A 15,164-nucleotide genomic window follows, 5' to 3' on the forward strand; every position below is an offset into this window, starting at 1 on the left:
GAATCTGTAAGGGAGGAGAAATGAATGCATACAGCCTCAACTTTTGGCCGACCCAAGGGCCAGCAAGACAATGTTTTTTTATTTATATCGTTTTCCTTTTGTGACAACTTGGTGTTTCTGAACGCTAGGGGCTCCCGGATTCTCTGGTTTGAGAGTTAACTTTTCCTTTTAGGATTTTTTTTTTTTTTTTTTTGAAGGGGGTGGGGGAAAATGTGGCCTTAATTATCCTACGTCTTAGGCAGTTTAAGGAAGGGGTTGTGCTTTCGGGATCTCTTCGGAGCCAAGTAAGGACCCCCCCCCCCCCCCCCCCGCCTTCTCTTTTTAAAAGGACCTCGTGCAATAAAAGTGCAGAAACAAACACAGGCGACCACAACAGCAGCCGCTACGGCAGCAGGAGGAGGCGGAGGAAGAGGAGGGAGGAGAAGTTGGGAGTCGGGGCAGGCGCTCCGGCCGGGCTCGGAGCAGCTCCCATTCATTAAGGAAGCAGCAGCCGAGGAAGGTGGCCGAGCGCCCGCGCTGCCCACTCGCCCGCTCGCGCAGCCGGACACGCGCCAGCCCCGCGCGCCCCGGGCAGCACAGCTCTCTGCAGAAGTTTCTGCTCGGCATCTGGCTCTCGTCCCCCCGGACTCTCGCACGGCTGGGGGCTGAGAGAGGAGCGCGGAGGAGCAGCGGGGAGCCGAACACAGCCCGGGCTGCAGCGGGAAGCGCGCGGCGGGCTGCACCGTCGCCGCCGCGCCGCCAGCGGGGGCCGACCCTCCGCGTCCCCGAGCAGCCGCGGCCGGGAGGCGGGCCGGGCGCGCGGGTGTGTGGCCGCCGCCGCCGCCGCCGCCGCCGGGCGTCTTCGCGGGGCCAAAGGCTCGCGCCGCAGCCAGCGCCATGCAAAACTACAAGTACGACAAGGCGATCGCCCCGGAGAGCAAGAACGGCGGCAGCCCGGCGCTCAACAACAACCCGAGGAAGGGCGGCAGCAAGCGGGCGCTGCTCATCTGCCTCGACCTCTTCTGCCTCTTCATGGGTGAGCTCGGCCCCGCGCCGTCAGCCCCGGCCCCCCACCCCCACCCCACCCCAGCCCTGTCCCGGAGCCCTCGCGCCGCCCGAGCCCCGGCGCCCGCCCTTCCCCGGGCCGCCGGCTTCCCGGCCTGGAAGCGGGCGTGGGGGCGCGCTCAGGCTCCCCGGGCCACCGGAGCCCGCGGCCCCTTACAAGCCGTCTCCGGCTGGGGGCGCAGGCAGGGTCCCGCGGAAGGTGCGGGGTCGGCCTCCTTACGCAGGGCCGTGGGCGGAACCGTGACCCGGAGCCCGCGCCGATCCTGTGGCCCCGCGTCCGAGTAAAATGGATCTCCGGGGGCGCCGGGCCCCTGCCTGCAGCCGCGCTGCCTCCTCGCTGAATGTGTGTAAACACCCAACCCTTCCGCTCGCGCCGCCGCGGCCCGGCGGCTCTCGGGCTGGCCTTTCCCCGCGCGCCCCCCGGGGGGGCTGGAAGGTGCGCCCCGGGGCCTTGATGCGGGCGCCCGTTCCAATGCAACTTGTTGGGCGCCTACTGTGTGCCAGGGGTGGGCGGTGTCGCGGCCCTGGCTTCAACCAGCCCTCGCCCTGACTCGGTGCGGGATGGGTGAGGAACCCCGTTTCACCGATTAGGAAGACCGAGGCACGGGGCAGGCAAGCCAGGATCGAGTTCATGTTGTGGCACCACGGTTAACGGCAGCCCCAGAAAATTGAGGCGATGGTCCTTTGCTGTTTTCCCCACTAGTTGGATGCCCCTGCAGGAAGAGCGGTGGGCGTTAAAGAATGGAGCGGGGAGCGAGGAGGATTTATGAACTTGGTAGGAGGCAGAAGAAAGCTATTGACATGAATCTACAGGAGTTCCAAGGTTGAAGTCAGAGTAGAATTTTTTTTTTTTTTTTGAAGCGCTTCATGGCGTAATGGAAAGCGCGCAGGACTTGTCATCAGAACACTGCCACTTGCTGGGTGTGCCACCCCACTGCCTCATTGGCCTCAGTTTCCTCGTCAGTGGAGTGAGTGGGTTGAATTAGATGCTCTCCTAAGGCCCCTTCCTGCATTAAGAACTCGGATTTGGTCCAGGAGCTGTTCTGCCAACTCTGCTAACTGAAGAAACATCTGTGTTCCCAGTTCAGTTCCCTTAAAATAGAACTCCTGCACGGAGACTTAAGTCCCCTTTGAAATGGATTTGTCCGTGCACATTGTGCAAACCAGAGACAGTGGGCTGGAGGTACACTTCTCTTTGTGTTTGCTGACTCTTTCTGCAGCGAGGTCCTTACTGACGTCCGTCTGTCCTTGGCTTGACTGTCCGTAGTAAGTTTGGGAGTCAAAGAAAGATGGGACCCTTAGGATTATGAAAACATAAGAATGGTCCCCTTTGGGCCCAGAGAGACAGCTGTCCATAAAGTTGTGCTCTGTGGAAGGGAAGAGAGGCACAAATCCCCGTGGCACCTCTTGCTAGAAATTGAACGTTAAGATGCTATGTAAAGGAATTGTCACTGGGGGGCCTACCTTCCTGAAGGCCGCCGGCTTATTATCCTGCACAGTGGGAAGATTAGTATTTCAAGTCTGCTGCCAAGCTATTGAATTTTTAAAAGGCCCTCCCTGGTCCTGGGGGAGTACAAGGAAAACACTAAACACATTGAAGCTGTTTGCTGTAAACTTGTCTGGGGCTTCCCAGTGTTTACTGGTGCGTGTTGTTGGCGGTAAGGTAAACTCTTCCCAGAAGGTCTGTGCCGGGTACCCTCCTGCCTCCCACTTTGTGATTAGGAAAACAAAGGTAGAACATGCCTGACAGCCTTTGAACAGTTTCATTGTTCTCCTCCCCCCTTCCACTCTGCTGATTCAGAAGGCCGTCCCCAAGAGAGGATGCATTCTGAGTAAAGGGAAAAGAAGTGTGAAGGAATTTGCCAGAAGACCCAACTATCAGCTATGGTTTAGCCAGGGACACTGTTGTGCGTGGAAGGTGCGAGTGATGTGTATGATTGTGCATTTTAGGTCATCTGCCCCAACTCTCCCTGTGCCCCCCCCCCCTCCCCCCCCCGGAAGCTAATATTCTCTACTTTGCTATTATGTTGACTCACTGCTGGTCTGGTTGAATAAATGATTTTGTTTACCTCAAAAAGGTGATAGCCGGACCCTGCATTTTATTATGAGGCATGTAGCTATCTATTTTAAGGGTATATGCCGTGCCATTAAAACTATGTCAACAAAGTCCTTTTCAAAGTGACTTATTATCAGTGTCTCCCCTGTGCATAGACCAAAATACATCATCACTAACTTAATGCCTAACACCTTTAATTAATAGGAAAAGCCATAAGGTAAGCACTTGAGAAACCTATGCAGAACTCTTTGACTTCCAAAAGAAAGTTAATAACCAGCATGTGATTTTAATATCCCCTACACAACGGTCCTAAAACATTGTTTCTACTTGGTTCACTTTTTGCCTCAGACTGTCAGTATGATTTAATTTTTATATAGTTTATTGATCATCTGGTCTGGATTACAGGGCACTAATATATTAAAAAGAGAAGCATAGTTTTCTGTTTATTCTCTCACAGGAATACATAGCAAGCTTCATCTCCTTGTATCTGGAAAAAATAAAAGCTGATGTGCTACATAAGTGTTATGTGAGTGGAAATATGCTAGTGGTTGAACTCGTTTCTCATACCTTCTTGGAACGCTAAATTCTTAGGGAAAAACAAAACAAAAGTCCACTCTTGGCTTGAAGGCCAAAAGAATCTGGTGTCTGAGGACACCAAAGGGAGTTTACCTCCCATTGAACAGCTGTCTTTGCCAACTAATTGCTTTTGTAAACACAGTTAAGAATCTTTGTGTGGTAGTCTTTCCGAATTTGGTTTTGTTTTCCTTTCAATTATGTAACATGTACCGCCTCCTGTGTTTTGTGCATGGGTTCTGGTGTAGCAGGGGACAGGAGAGTGGCAGAGGACCTTCCCAGGCAAGAAGGGAGGAGCATCCACTGTCCTTCTAAGCCCTGTTCACCTCTTCTTAATATAAATGTATCTCCTCTTTGCTGTAACCTTTGTGGAGAGATCATCTCCATTTCCTAGGTGAGAAAACCAGCATGTGGAGAAGGGAAGGACTAAGGTTCACACTGAAGTCAATATGGGTTGAGGACTAATTCTCAGTGAGCAGGACTGGAGTCAGTCTCCTTTTCAAGCTCAGGTTTTTATTTTTTTAATTTTTTTTTTTAACATATATTTTTATTTTTGAGACAGAGACAGGGCATGCACGGGGGAGGGTCAGAGAGAGAGAGAGACACACACAGAATCTGAAGCAGGCTTCAGGCTCTGAGCTGTCAGCACAGAGCCCGACGCGGGGCTCAAACCCACGGACCGCGAGATCATGACCTGAGCCGAAGTCGGACGCTTAACCGACTGAGCCACCCAGGAGCCCCTCAAGCTCAGGTTTAAAAAAAAAATGTTTATTTATTTACTTTGAGAGAGAGTGTGTGTGAGCGGGGGAGAGAGAGAGAGAGAGAGAGAGAGAGAGAGAGAGAGAGAGAGAGAGAGAGAGAGAGAGAATCCCAAGGAGACTCCACACTTAGTGCAGAGCCCTGCATGGGGCTCGATCTCAGTGGACTTTGAGATCCATCATGACCTGAGCTGAAATGAAGAGTCAGATGCTTAACTGACTGAGCCATCCAGGCACCCCTCAAACTCAGATTCTTACCAGAAAATTCCGAAACCGTTCGCACAAAGCCCTCCCTCTCTACATTTCCCAGTTACCCATTTACACCAAAGCAAATGGATAAACGTGACTGAACTCTTCTAATTAGTGATACGGTTTTGTGGCCCCGTAGCATTGTTTTGATTTGGGGCTGGTTGTGAGTCTAAGTAGTTCACAGATTTTTGAGGGCACCTTTTTACTCTGTGCGACTGCAGTTCCAAAGAAGGAACACCAGCAGTCCATGACTGTAGCAAAAGGCAGAGATTTGGTAAATCCATGCGGAGCTTCTATGCCCCTGCTTTCCCTCTTTCCTGTCCCTCATCCCAGGTATTTACTGAGTGCCTCCTTCCAACACATGCACTTTGAGGTCTAGGCAGTTTGAGACAGGTCCAGCTTTTTATGCGTGGGCTTTGTTCAAGGCCCTTCATCCTTCGAGCGCAGTTAGCTAATCTGCAAAACAGTGGTCAGCCTGGCCACTTCGTTATGTTGCTGCAAGGATCAGAAGAAATACTGGATGTGAAAGTTTTTTGTCCTCTCTTAAGACTTGGGCAAATGCAAGGGATTTATACCTGAGCCCTGGATGAAGGTTTTGTGGCTGTCTTCATACATTGTGTCTCAGAATAATAAGTAGATGAGACCATGAAATACTCAGGAAGAATAGTATGGTGAAGACCAGAAAGCTTCACTTCAAATAGGAGAATGTCACGTTTGCCCAGTAAGTTGAAGACAGATGATTCCTATTCATTGGGACGCTAAACTGTAGCTGAGAAAGTGGACCCTAAAACTGAGCAGAATTCTTGAGCCAACTGCTCAACAACAGCGTACCCTGAGCTCTCTTTAGAGAAAGTTGTTTGTTCAAAAAAAAAAAAACAACCAAACAAAAAACCCAACTGTCCTCATTTGGCTTTTGATACCCGAAGGTAGGTAAGTTGAACTTAAGGTAGGGGTGTGAGGTGTTTGAAGAAGCAGGTGCTCGGTCACATTTAGCCTGGAAGGCTGGACTCCTGTGCCCTTCCCCACCAGGAAATGCAGTCGATGGGTGTAGTATCACGAAGCAGAGAGAAAGAAGCTCAAACGGGTAAAAATATAGAATCTGGACACTCAGCAACTATGCTGGGTAATTTAGTGATTCCAGAATGTTCTTGGATGTTTCTTGATTTTCACTTAAACAGTGGAGGTAAAATCCTGGAACTGGTTCCATATATGGGCTACATAACACCCTCTTGTGTTATTATTAAACTACCCACTTTTAACTGTGGAAGAGAGGCAGTGTGGTGTAGTGAAGAGAGCAGGAGACTTGGAGCCAGAAAGCTTCCAGTTCCAGGGTGGCCAAAGCTACCATCCAGTTGTGTGGTTGTGGACAAGTTGGTTTTCTGTGGATCTCAGGGTTTTTTGTTTCTTGTTTTTTTTCCCAGTAGTAAAATGACTGGTTGGGCGGGATTATCTCTAATGTGTAAAGCTGCCTTGCAACATTCTGTGACGGATTTCTAGTAGAGAGGAGTGACACATTTGTGGAATATCTACCCTCATGGGTGCACTCTGCTTAACTCTTCATTGTCCATTATCTCAGTGAGTGACAACAGTGATGAGCCTAGAAATAGGGGTTCTGGCCTCAGACTGCCACTAGGTCACTATGTAACTGTGGAGAAAGTCATTTGACTTCCCTGGGCCTGGGTTTCGTCATTATCACAATAAAAGGAAGGGACTAGATCATCTTCTCAGATCTCTTGCAGCACTAACAGTTTTATGATTCTGTGCTGGTAGATACTGCGATGTAGAAACCCAGTTGTTCCTTCTGTTGGACCATTTACCATCAACTGAAGTGTCATCTTTTTTACCAAAGAATGAATGCTGACCATAAGGTAATATTGGTATTCTTTCTGGAAGGAAAAGTAAGCACCATTACTAAAGTTAACCCAATATGCTGAGAAACTAGCTAGATTTTTCCTTGGCCAGATGTGTCCCTTAACCTGCCTCCTGAAATGTATAGTACAGCTGACCCTTGAGCAATGCGTATGACCTTTGACTTCCCCAAAACTTTAAGAGCCTTCTTGGGGCGCCTGGGTGGCGCAGTCGGTTAAGCGTCCGACTTCAGCCAGGTCACGATCTCGCGGTCCGTGAGTTCGAGCCCCGCGTCAGGCTCTGGGCTGATGGCTCGGAGCCTGGAGCCTGTTTCCGATTCTGTGTCTCCCTCTCTCTCTGCCCCTCCCCCGTTCATGCTATGTCTCTCTCTGTCCCAAAAATAAATAAAAAACGTTGGAAAAAAAAAAAAACACAAAAAACAAAAACTTTAAGAGCCTTCTGTTGACCGGAAGCCTTACTGGTAAACATAAACATCAGTTACCACGTATTTTGCATGTTATAGGTATTATATACTGTGTTCTTACGAGAAAGTGAGCTAGAGAAAAGGAAATGTTATTAGGAAAATCTTAAGAAAGAAAAGATACATTTGTAGTCCTGTACTGTATTGAAAAAAAATCTCTGTAAGTGGACCCGTGCAGTTCAAATCTGTGTTGTTCAAGAGTCGGCTGTAGTCACAAGCATACCATCACAACAGGTGACTTTTCCTTTTTTTTATTGCTCTTCTATTATAGTCACTATGTATTTTTAATAACTCAATACGTTTTGATAGCTTAATCTACCATGTGAACCACAGAATGTAGAAACAGGTTTTCATTAATCCACTGGTGAACTGTCCAGCCAAGCATCCTGCATGGGTTGAAATAAAGAAGGGAACCACCAGGGGTGCCTGGGTGGCTCAGTCGGTGAAGCGTCCGACTTCAGCTCAGGTCACGATCTCGCGGTCCGTGAGTTCGAGCCCCGCGTCGGGGCTCTGGGCTGACGGCTCAGAGCCTGGAGCCTGCTCCCGATTCTCTGTCTCCCTCTCTCTCTGCCCCTCCCCCATTCACGCTCCGTCTCTCTCTGTCTCAAAAATAAATAAACGTTAAAAAAATAAATAAAAAAAAATAAAAAAAGAAGGGAACCTCCATTTCATAGGTAAGCCATGATGACTTTTCCAGAATGGTTGAAAACCTCGGTTTCCTTAATTGTCCGAACGGCCAGGGTCTTTTTGTGCTATTTTTGTTTTCCCTTAGCTCTTTCTTCCCAAGACACCAGGGGGGGTTTAGCTGTCTTTGTGGGAGGCTGTTAAAGCCAGAGTTGGTGGCCTTTTCCACTTTTAGCCCCTTTTGATTTCCTGTCAATTTTGGATTTTTTCTTTCCCCTTCCTGTGCAGTTGTTTGGGCTGGCAAGCCCAGTTGGTCACAGCATGATGCTAATGAGATTGTAGTCGAGGACCTCTTCCCTGTGTGGGCAGTTATATTTATGGAAACACCCTACCCAGTGTGTCAATTCAACCAGCGCACATTATATGAGGGGTAATGACTTATTTGGGGGATGCCTACTATATCAGTATGTCGCAAACTCACCTAGTAAGGAAACCCATCTGATGTGAAATGGAGATTCTCAGCCTCCTTCTCAGGAGATTCAGATTCGCCAGGCTTTGGGCCAGGACCTGGGGTCCTGTTTTTTATAAAAGCTTCTGGTGATTCTCATCAAGCCAATCGGATATTGACTATGTTGTTCAACAGCTGTGTCTTAAGGGCAATTGGTTATGTGCTGGGCCTTTTGTCCCTGGACCGATTGTTCTGCCAGTTTTCACGTTGTTAGGTCGTCTGTAGTTTTTCCGTAGGTGGCCAGCACACCTGTCTTTCAGCAAAGATCATGAAGCTTGTTAGAACTCTTTCAAAAGGAAAAACTCCCTCTGCGTGCGGGCCTGAAGGTCTGTGATTTTTAGTGCAGGGCTTGGTGTGATGTCTTCTGATTGCCGAGAGGCCGGAATTTTTTATTTATTTCCGGGTTCTAAACTGAGTTCTGCTCAGTGGAAGTTGCCAGCCCAGTGACCACTTTGGAAACATGAGGTGTTAACTTTGTAAATATTTTCTTTTGAGATATTGAAGTTTGTGTATGAGTGACAAGCGAAATGAATAAATGTTTTCTTTTTTTTTTTAACGTTTATTTATTTTTGAGACAGGGAGAGACAGAGCATGAACGGGGGAGGGTCAGAGAGAGAGGGAGACACAGAATCCGAAACAGGCTCCAGGCTCTGAGCTGCCAGCACAGAGCCCGACGCGGGGCTTGAACTCATGGACCGCGAGATCATGACCTGAGCCGAAGTCGGACGCTTCACCGACTGAGCCACCCAGGCGCCCCTAAATGAGGTTCTTGAATAGAGCCTTCATAGGATCAAAGTTAGCCTGGCAAAGTATTGTAGAAACAATACCAGCTTTGGATTCACTCAGATCTGCCTGTGACTTGGGCAAAAGTTGTTTAACCTTTCCAGGCTTCACTTTCCTCATCTGGAAAATAAGCAAGAAACCTAGTGACCCCCTTGTCCGGTGCAACTCAGATGAGGTCATGAATCTGAAAGCACTTTGGGAAGTTAAAAAGCACTCTATCACTACCAGGTATTGTGTTGCTATTATTACTCCTGGTAATAGTAGTATTTCCCTTTCTTTCCTAGTGTTCTTACTCCCCAGGGGTGCTATGAAATCCTTGCATTTTTTGGCAGCAGAATTGCCTGAAAAACAGGCTAGGGGGAAAAAGTGGGAAGAGAATCCTAAGAAAAAACCAGGCAGAGGGAACACAAATGTTTTCCATTAGCGGAAGAAAAGCAGGGGCCGGTTTTCTGATCCCCTGTGGGGAATGTCACAATACAGGAACCTCAGTAATGTCTGATGGCTGCTTTCTTCCCCTTTGCAAGGGACACGGCCACATCATCTGGAGAGAAAGACAAACACACCTTAGGAAAGGTGGGAGGGAGTTTGGACAAATGGTATGTCTCAGGGTCACCTCTTATCCATGTCTTCTGCCAGCCCAGGGAAAAATCTGACTCAAAAGAACAGCCATGATTGACAGTTTTCAAAATGCCTGTCATCCAGGGAACTCTGTATTTCTTGAGGAAGTGGGGGACCAGCCGTGCTAATTATCAGATTGATTATGCAGGCCAACCGTGTGGGGTCGGTACCAGATTCCTTTGCTAGATGAGGAAACTGCAGCTCAGATGAGGAAACACGGGCGCCTGGCGGTCATTAGTCATGCAGTTTTCCAGAGCTCTTGTCCGCTCCCATCTGCCTCGCTGCCCACTTTTCAATGCAATTAATGCAGCAAAGACTTGCTTTTTTCTAGTTCATTCTATTTCATTCATTTCAGTTTTATTGAGTCCGGATATGTACTGTATGTTCTACGGGACCCAATATAGGACATACATAGGAGTCTCTTTTTTTTTTTTTTTTTAATTTTTATGTTTGTTTATTTTTGAGAGAGAGAAAGTGGGGGAGGAACAGAGAGAGAGAGAGGGAGACATAAAATCCAAAGCAGGCTCCAGGCTCTGAGCTGTCAGCAGAGCCCGACGCGGGGCTCGAACTCACGAACTGCAAGATCATGACCTGAGCCGAAGTTGGACGCTTAACCGACTGAGCCACCCAGGTGCCTCGGACATAAATAGAAACCCGAAGGATCACGTTGGGCAGTGAAGAGCTAGCTGTACATAATTAATGGCAAAACAGCTCAGAGTGTGTTGAATGAGCCTTTCTGTAGGAACAGTTCTCCACTGCCTTAGATTCATGGAATCTTTAGAATTTGGAAGGGGCTTGGAGGCATGATGATCAACAATATCAAGGTCTTTTTTTTTTTAAATTTCAGTCAGAAACACAGGGCTCTTGGTTGGGAGGTCGGAGAGGGAGGCACAGGCTTTAGAGTCAGACAGATGAGAGCTTGCCTGCTGGTACTGGCTTTGTATTTGTACTCTCAAGAAAGTCACTGAGGGGCGCCTGGGTGGCTCAGTCGGTTGAGTGTCCGACTTCGGCTGAGGTCATGATCTCACAGTCCGTGAGTTCGAGCCCCGCGTCGGGCTCTGTGCTGACCGCTCAGAGCCTGGAGCCTGTTTCAGATTCTGCATCTCCCTCTCTCTGCCCCTTGCCGGCTCATGCTCTGTCTCTCTCTGTCTCTCAAAAATGAATAAACGTTAAAAAAAAAATTATAAAAAAAAAGGAAAGTCACTGCATGTGTGCGAGGCCTCCGTTTTCTCCTTTGTCGGTGGGATGGTACGTGTGTTGTAGGGTTGTGAGACTCTGCCAGGCATAGTGCCTGGTGCGGGACGCTCAGCAGGTGGTGGCGGCTGCTGTCATCCTTGTCACTGTGTCCTCATCTGGGCTCTTGATCAGATAAGAGGAGCCTGAGGCCTGAACTGGGTGGTGATCGCCTGGCCATCATGGAGGAGCAGGGCCTCCAACCAGTGTCTTGCCTTTTATGCCATTTTTCCTGTGTTGTGTAGCTGTGAGTTTGAAATCAGCATCGTTCGTGAGGTCCAGTTCTCCAGAACTTCTCTTTTTTCCCTTGCTGGCGTCAAAGGAAGAACAAGGCAAATGGGTTAACTTGTAATCTAAATCGGCAGGTCGTAGTTGAGCGAGGCCAGAGACACAGGCGAATTTGAAGGACAAGGCAGCTTCTCAATGCCATTTTTCTTCAAACCAGCACTTGTTCTGGAAAGTGCTCATTACCAAAGATCACTGCTGACTGATTGGAGTTTGAACAGGCGCCCACTTTTTCAAACGCTGTATCAGGAGGGAAGAAAAAGAAAACCAAGTTTGCGAAGTTTTTGCTTTTTAAAAGCTTCTTGAGGTAGAAAATATTCTCATGTGACTGAGGAGGAAACAGAGGCTCTCAGATTAAATAATTTCCTCAGGGTCATGCACTAATTACTGGTGCCAACATTCAAATGAAAGCTGGGTCAGGTTCTCCAACATCCTCGTGGAACTCTCCTTCCTTTAGATCCAGATGTACAAATTAGAATGTGCATTAAAGTCCCCCCAATTTAAAAGCAAACCAAACAACACACATGAGATCCAGTTGGAAACTTTTGAAAGGAACTTGTTGATTTCTGTTCCTTGAAAGTATATGTTGCAATCAGAATATTGGTGGTAAGTGTGTTTTTGAGGTTTGTCACAAATTAACAAAATTATATGCCTCGAGAGGTTTGCAGAGAAATGCAAATCAGTATAAGCGCCTTGTCATAATAAGCAGTATGCTTTGGTTCCTGTTTATGTACCCCCAAAGCACATAATGCACATAATTATATTGACACGAAGGAAGCCGTTCTCATTGATGGTTTCTTTATATCTGGCCCCCGAATTAGTTTGTGGTATCAATCGGTATAATTTCTAGAGAGCCTGTTTAATTAAGTCTAGGTTTGTACCTGTCTTTCGAGTAGGGGTCTTGTCTTCCACCGATGTTCCTTGAACACCTACTATATGCTGGGTCCCTCGGGGTGTCTTGACCTTTAAGACTTCCTCAGGCTGGGGAGTGAGAAACAGACTTGCATACTTGTGGTGCACGCTAAGTGTTGCTGATGTGGAGTGATAGAGGAGGGGCTCTAGCAGAAAAGTGAAGAGTGGGGAAGTTTGCCTGAGCGACTGGAGCTGGGTCATGCAAGAGAAATCCTGGCTTACATGCCCGGAAAGAGGAGACGGCGATCCAGCAAAGGGACCAGCAGGTGCTGAGCCGTGGAAACGGGAACATACATCTGGGAAGGGTGCATATGCGAGGCTGGGGTGTAAGCACAGCATTGTGTGTTTGTATTGTGTGTGGGAGGGAGAATGTTGTGGATGAGGCTAGAGAGATAGCTTGGAGCCAGATTATAGAGGGGGGGCTGTGAAAGGCAGGCAGCCGAGGAACTTGAACTTTATTTTGGAGGACCAGCCGAGCAAATGAAATTTTATTTTTGTTTTCGTTTTCCTTTTTATTATGGAAAATGTCATATAGAAACCAAACACCATATATACCTAGGTGTGGAATTGCTGGGTCATATGGTAACTCCATGTTTAACTTTTTGGGGAACTGCCAAATTGTTTTTCCATGGCGGCTGCAGCATGTTTTAGAAATAGCATAACATTAGTTGAAATATGTCAGGAAAAAAATTAAAGGTTTTATAGACAACGTTTGGAATTAACATATTCATGAACCATTTTTAAGAGAGGATTCATCTACTCTGATTTGTGTTGGAGATCACTGGGTCTGAGGAGAGGGAAATTGGAGAATGAGGACCAGTTATTAGGGAGGCAGAGAAGAGAAGGTAAGAAAGATGACAGAGAGGGGCGCCTGGGTGACTCAGTTGGTTAAGCATCTAACTTTTCATTTTGGCTCAGGTCACAATCTCACAGTTTGTGAGATCGAGCCCGCTGTTGGGCTGTGTGCTCTGGGCTCTGTGCGGATAGCACAGAGCTTGCTTGGGATTCTCTCTCTCTGCCCCTCCCCCAGTGGCACACACTCTCAAAATAAATAAATAGAAAGAAAGGGAGGGAGGGAGGGAGGGAGGGAGAAAAATTAGATAGATAGATAGATAGATAGATAGATAGATAGATAGATAGATAGATAGGTAGGTAGAAAGAAAGAAAGCTAGATAGACAGACAGACAGCTAGTTCCTGATCTCCTTGGTGGGAACCTCCGAACAGTGGTGCTACTATTCCCTCCCTCCACATTTTCAAGACAGTGTTTATATAAGACTCAATGAAACCCATCTTGTAGGACTACTAAAACGCTTCATGTTCATAACCTTACTAGACAAGTGAACTTGTGAGTTATCTCTGCACCCCTGCCTCCTGGAACTTTTAGTTTCTCAAATGCCCCTGAAAATAAATGGGCCATTGGATATCCTCCTGGTTTAGAGAAGCAATTTTTCTTGGATTGTAATGCTGTCTTTAAAACGGCATTGTTGAGGTGTAATTCAGGTACTGTGTAATTCACCCATTTAAAATGTACAGTTCACTGGCTTTCTGTATATCCTACGGACTTGGGCAACTGTCACCACATTCAATTTTTAGAACATTTTCATCCTGTAAAAAGAAACCCGTACCTGTCAGCGGTCACTCTCCATTTACCCTCCTGGTCCCGCCATCCCACTTATCAACAAGCACTTATCAACTCTTTGCGTCTATACGCATTCACCTCTTCTGGACGTTTCATGTAAGTGGAATCGTCTATGTGGTCTTTGTGAATGGCCTCTTTCACTCAAGATAATATTTTTAGGGTTCATCCATATTGTATCACATATGAACAGCGTGTTTGTTCAGCATGTATCAATACTTCATTTACTTTTATTGCCAAATAATATTCCATTGTATGGCCATACCACATTTATCAGTCAGTAAGGCCTCTGGGTTATTTGCACTTCCTGGCTATTATGAATAATGCTGCTCTGAACATTCGTTGTACAGACTTTGTGTGTGGCTATGTTTTCAATTCTCTTGGACATGTATACTTAGGAGTGGAATTGCTGGACCCCATGGTAACTCCGTGTTTAACTTCTTGAGGAAACTGCCAAACTATTTTCCATAGCGGCTGTACCATTTTAGAAATATCTTAAGATCGGGGCCGCCCGGGTGGCTTAGTGGGTTAAGCATCCGACTTCAGCGCAGGTTGTGATCTCGCACTTTACGGGTTCGAGCCCCGCGTCGGGCTCTGTGCTGACAGTTTGAGGAGCCTGGAGCCTGCTTCGGATTGTGTCTCCGTCTCTCTCTGCCCCTACCCCTCTCGCATTCTGTTTCTCTCTGTCTCTCTCCCTCAAAAATAAATTAAAAAAAAAAATTAAAAAATTAAGGAAAATTTCTTCAGATTAATTAAAATATCTAAGGAGAAAACACAAAAGTTTTACCAAAGACCTTTGGAATTAACATATTCATTAAACCACTATAGTGTCCCTTTGTTCTCAGGGCCATTTTCCACAAAGAAGCAAAGTTTCTAATCAGTTTACTACTGTCCCTGGGTTTAAGATGAGTGGGCAGAGAACAATAAAGCTGACCGAGGAAAAAGATGCCGGGTGGTCAGCTAGACCGCTCACCCGCTGAGTAACCTATTTCCACAAACCGGGATGTTACAGGCAGATTCCTGCCTCGGCAACATGAAAACAAGGCTTGGATCTTCAGAGTCTCTTGAAAACAGTTAAAAGTGCGAATGTTAATATTAAGACCTGAGTATTCCTGAGATCTGTCTTACAGTATTTTTAAGGCTATGGAATAGAGCTGTCGTGTCTGCTAAGGTTGTTCCTTCACTCTCCCCCCTGCCCCCAGTTGTGTGGCTGTGTACATAATGATCATGTCAGAAATGAGAATTACCACCTGTCTTTTGGACTTGTGCTGGGTGCCGGAGATGGTAAAGAGCGTTAAGACCCGAGCACAAATCTTTAGGAATTAGTTTAAGTATCATGCTGTAAGTTGTTCTACAAATGAAACGGTAAGGGCGTGAAAAACCACAGATATTACAAAAGGGTGAGGAAGAGACTCACTTTGTTTATTTTTTAAAGTTTATTTACCTTTGAGAGAGAGAGAGAGAGAGAGAGACAGACAGACAGACAGAACGAGGGGGGAGGGGCAGAGAGAGAGAGAGGGAGAGGGAGAGAGAATCCCAAGCAGGTTCCACGCTG

The 15,164-nt window shown here is 47.3% G+C and overlaps 1 protein-coding gene across 3 annotated transcripts in view; it reads left to right on the top strand.

Moving 5' to 3' along the window:
• The first annotated feature begins 341 nt into the window (after positions 1-341).
• PLPP3 (phospholipid phosphatase 3) overlaps positions 342-15,164 on the top strand; it is an 87,621-nt gene continuing 72,798 nt past the window's right edge. The window contains exon 1 of one of the 3 annotated variants that reach the window (XM_058717283.1): positions 342-1,015. In XM_058717283.1, coding sequence (XP_058573266.1) covers positions 877-1,015 — 139 coding nt within the window. In that variant the 5' untranslated portion in view covers positions 342-876. Of the gene's footprint in view, positions 1,016-12,154; positions 12,278-15,164 lie in introns of those variants that run through there. The other 2 variants (XM_058717281.1, XM_058717282.1) reach the window with 2 other exon arrangements.

This window comes from Neofelis nebulosa, chromosome 2 (assembly GCF_028018385.1).
Source record: "Neofelis nebulosa isolate mNeoNeb1 chromosome 2, mNeoNeb1.pri, whole genome shotgun sequence".
NCBI classification, from domain to species: domain Eukaryota; kingdom Metazoa; phylum Chordata; class Mammalia; order Carnivora; family Felidae; genus Neofelis; species Neofelis nebulosa.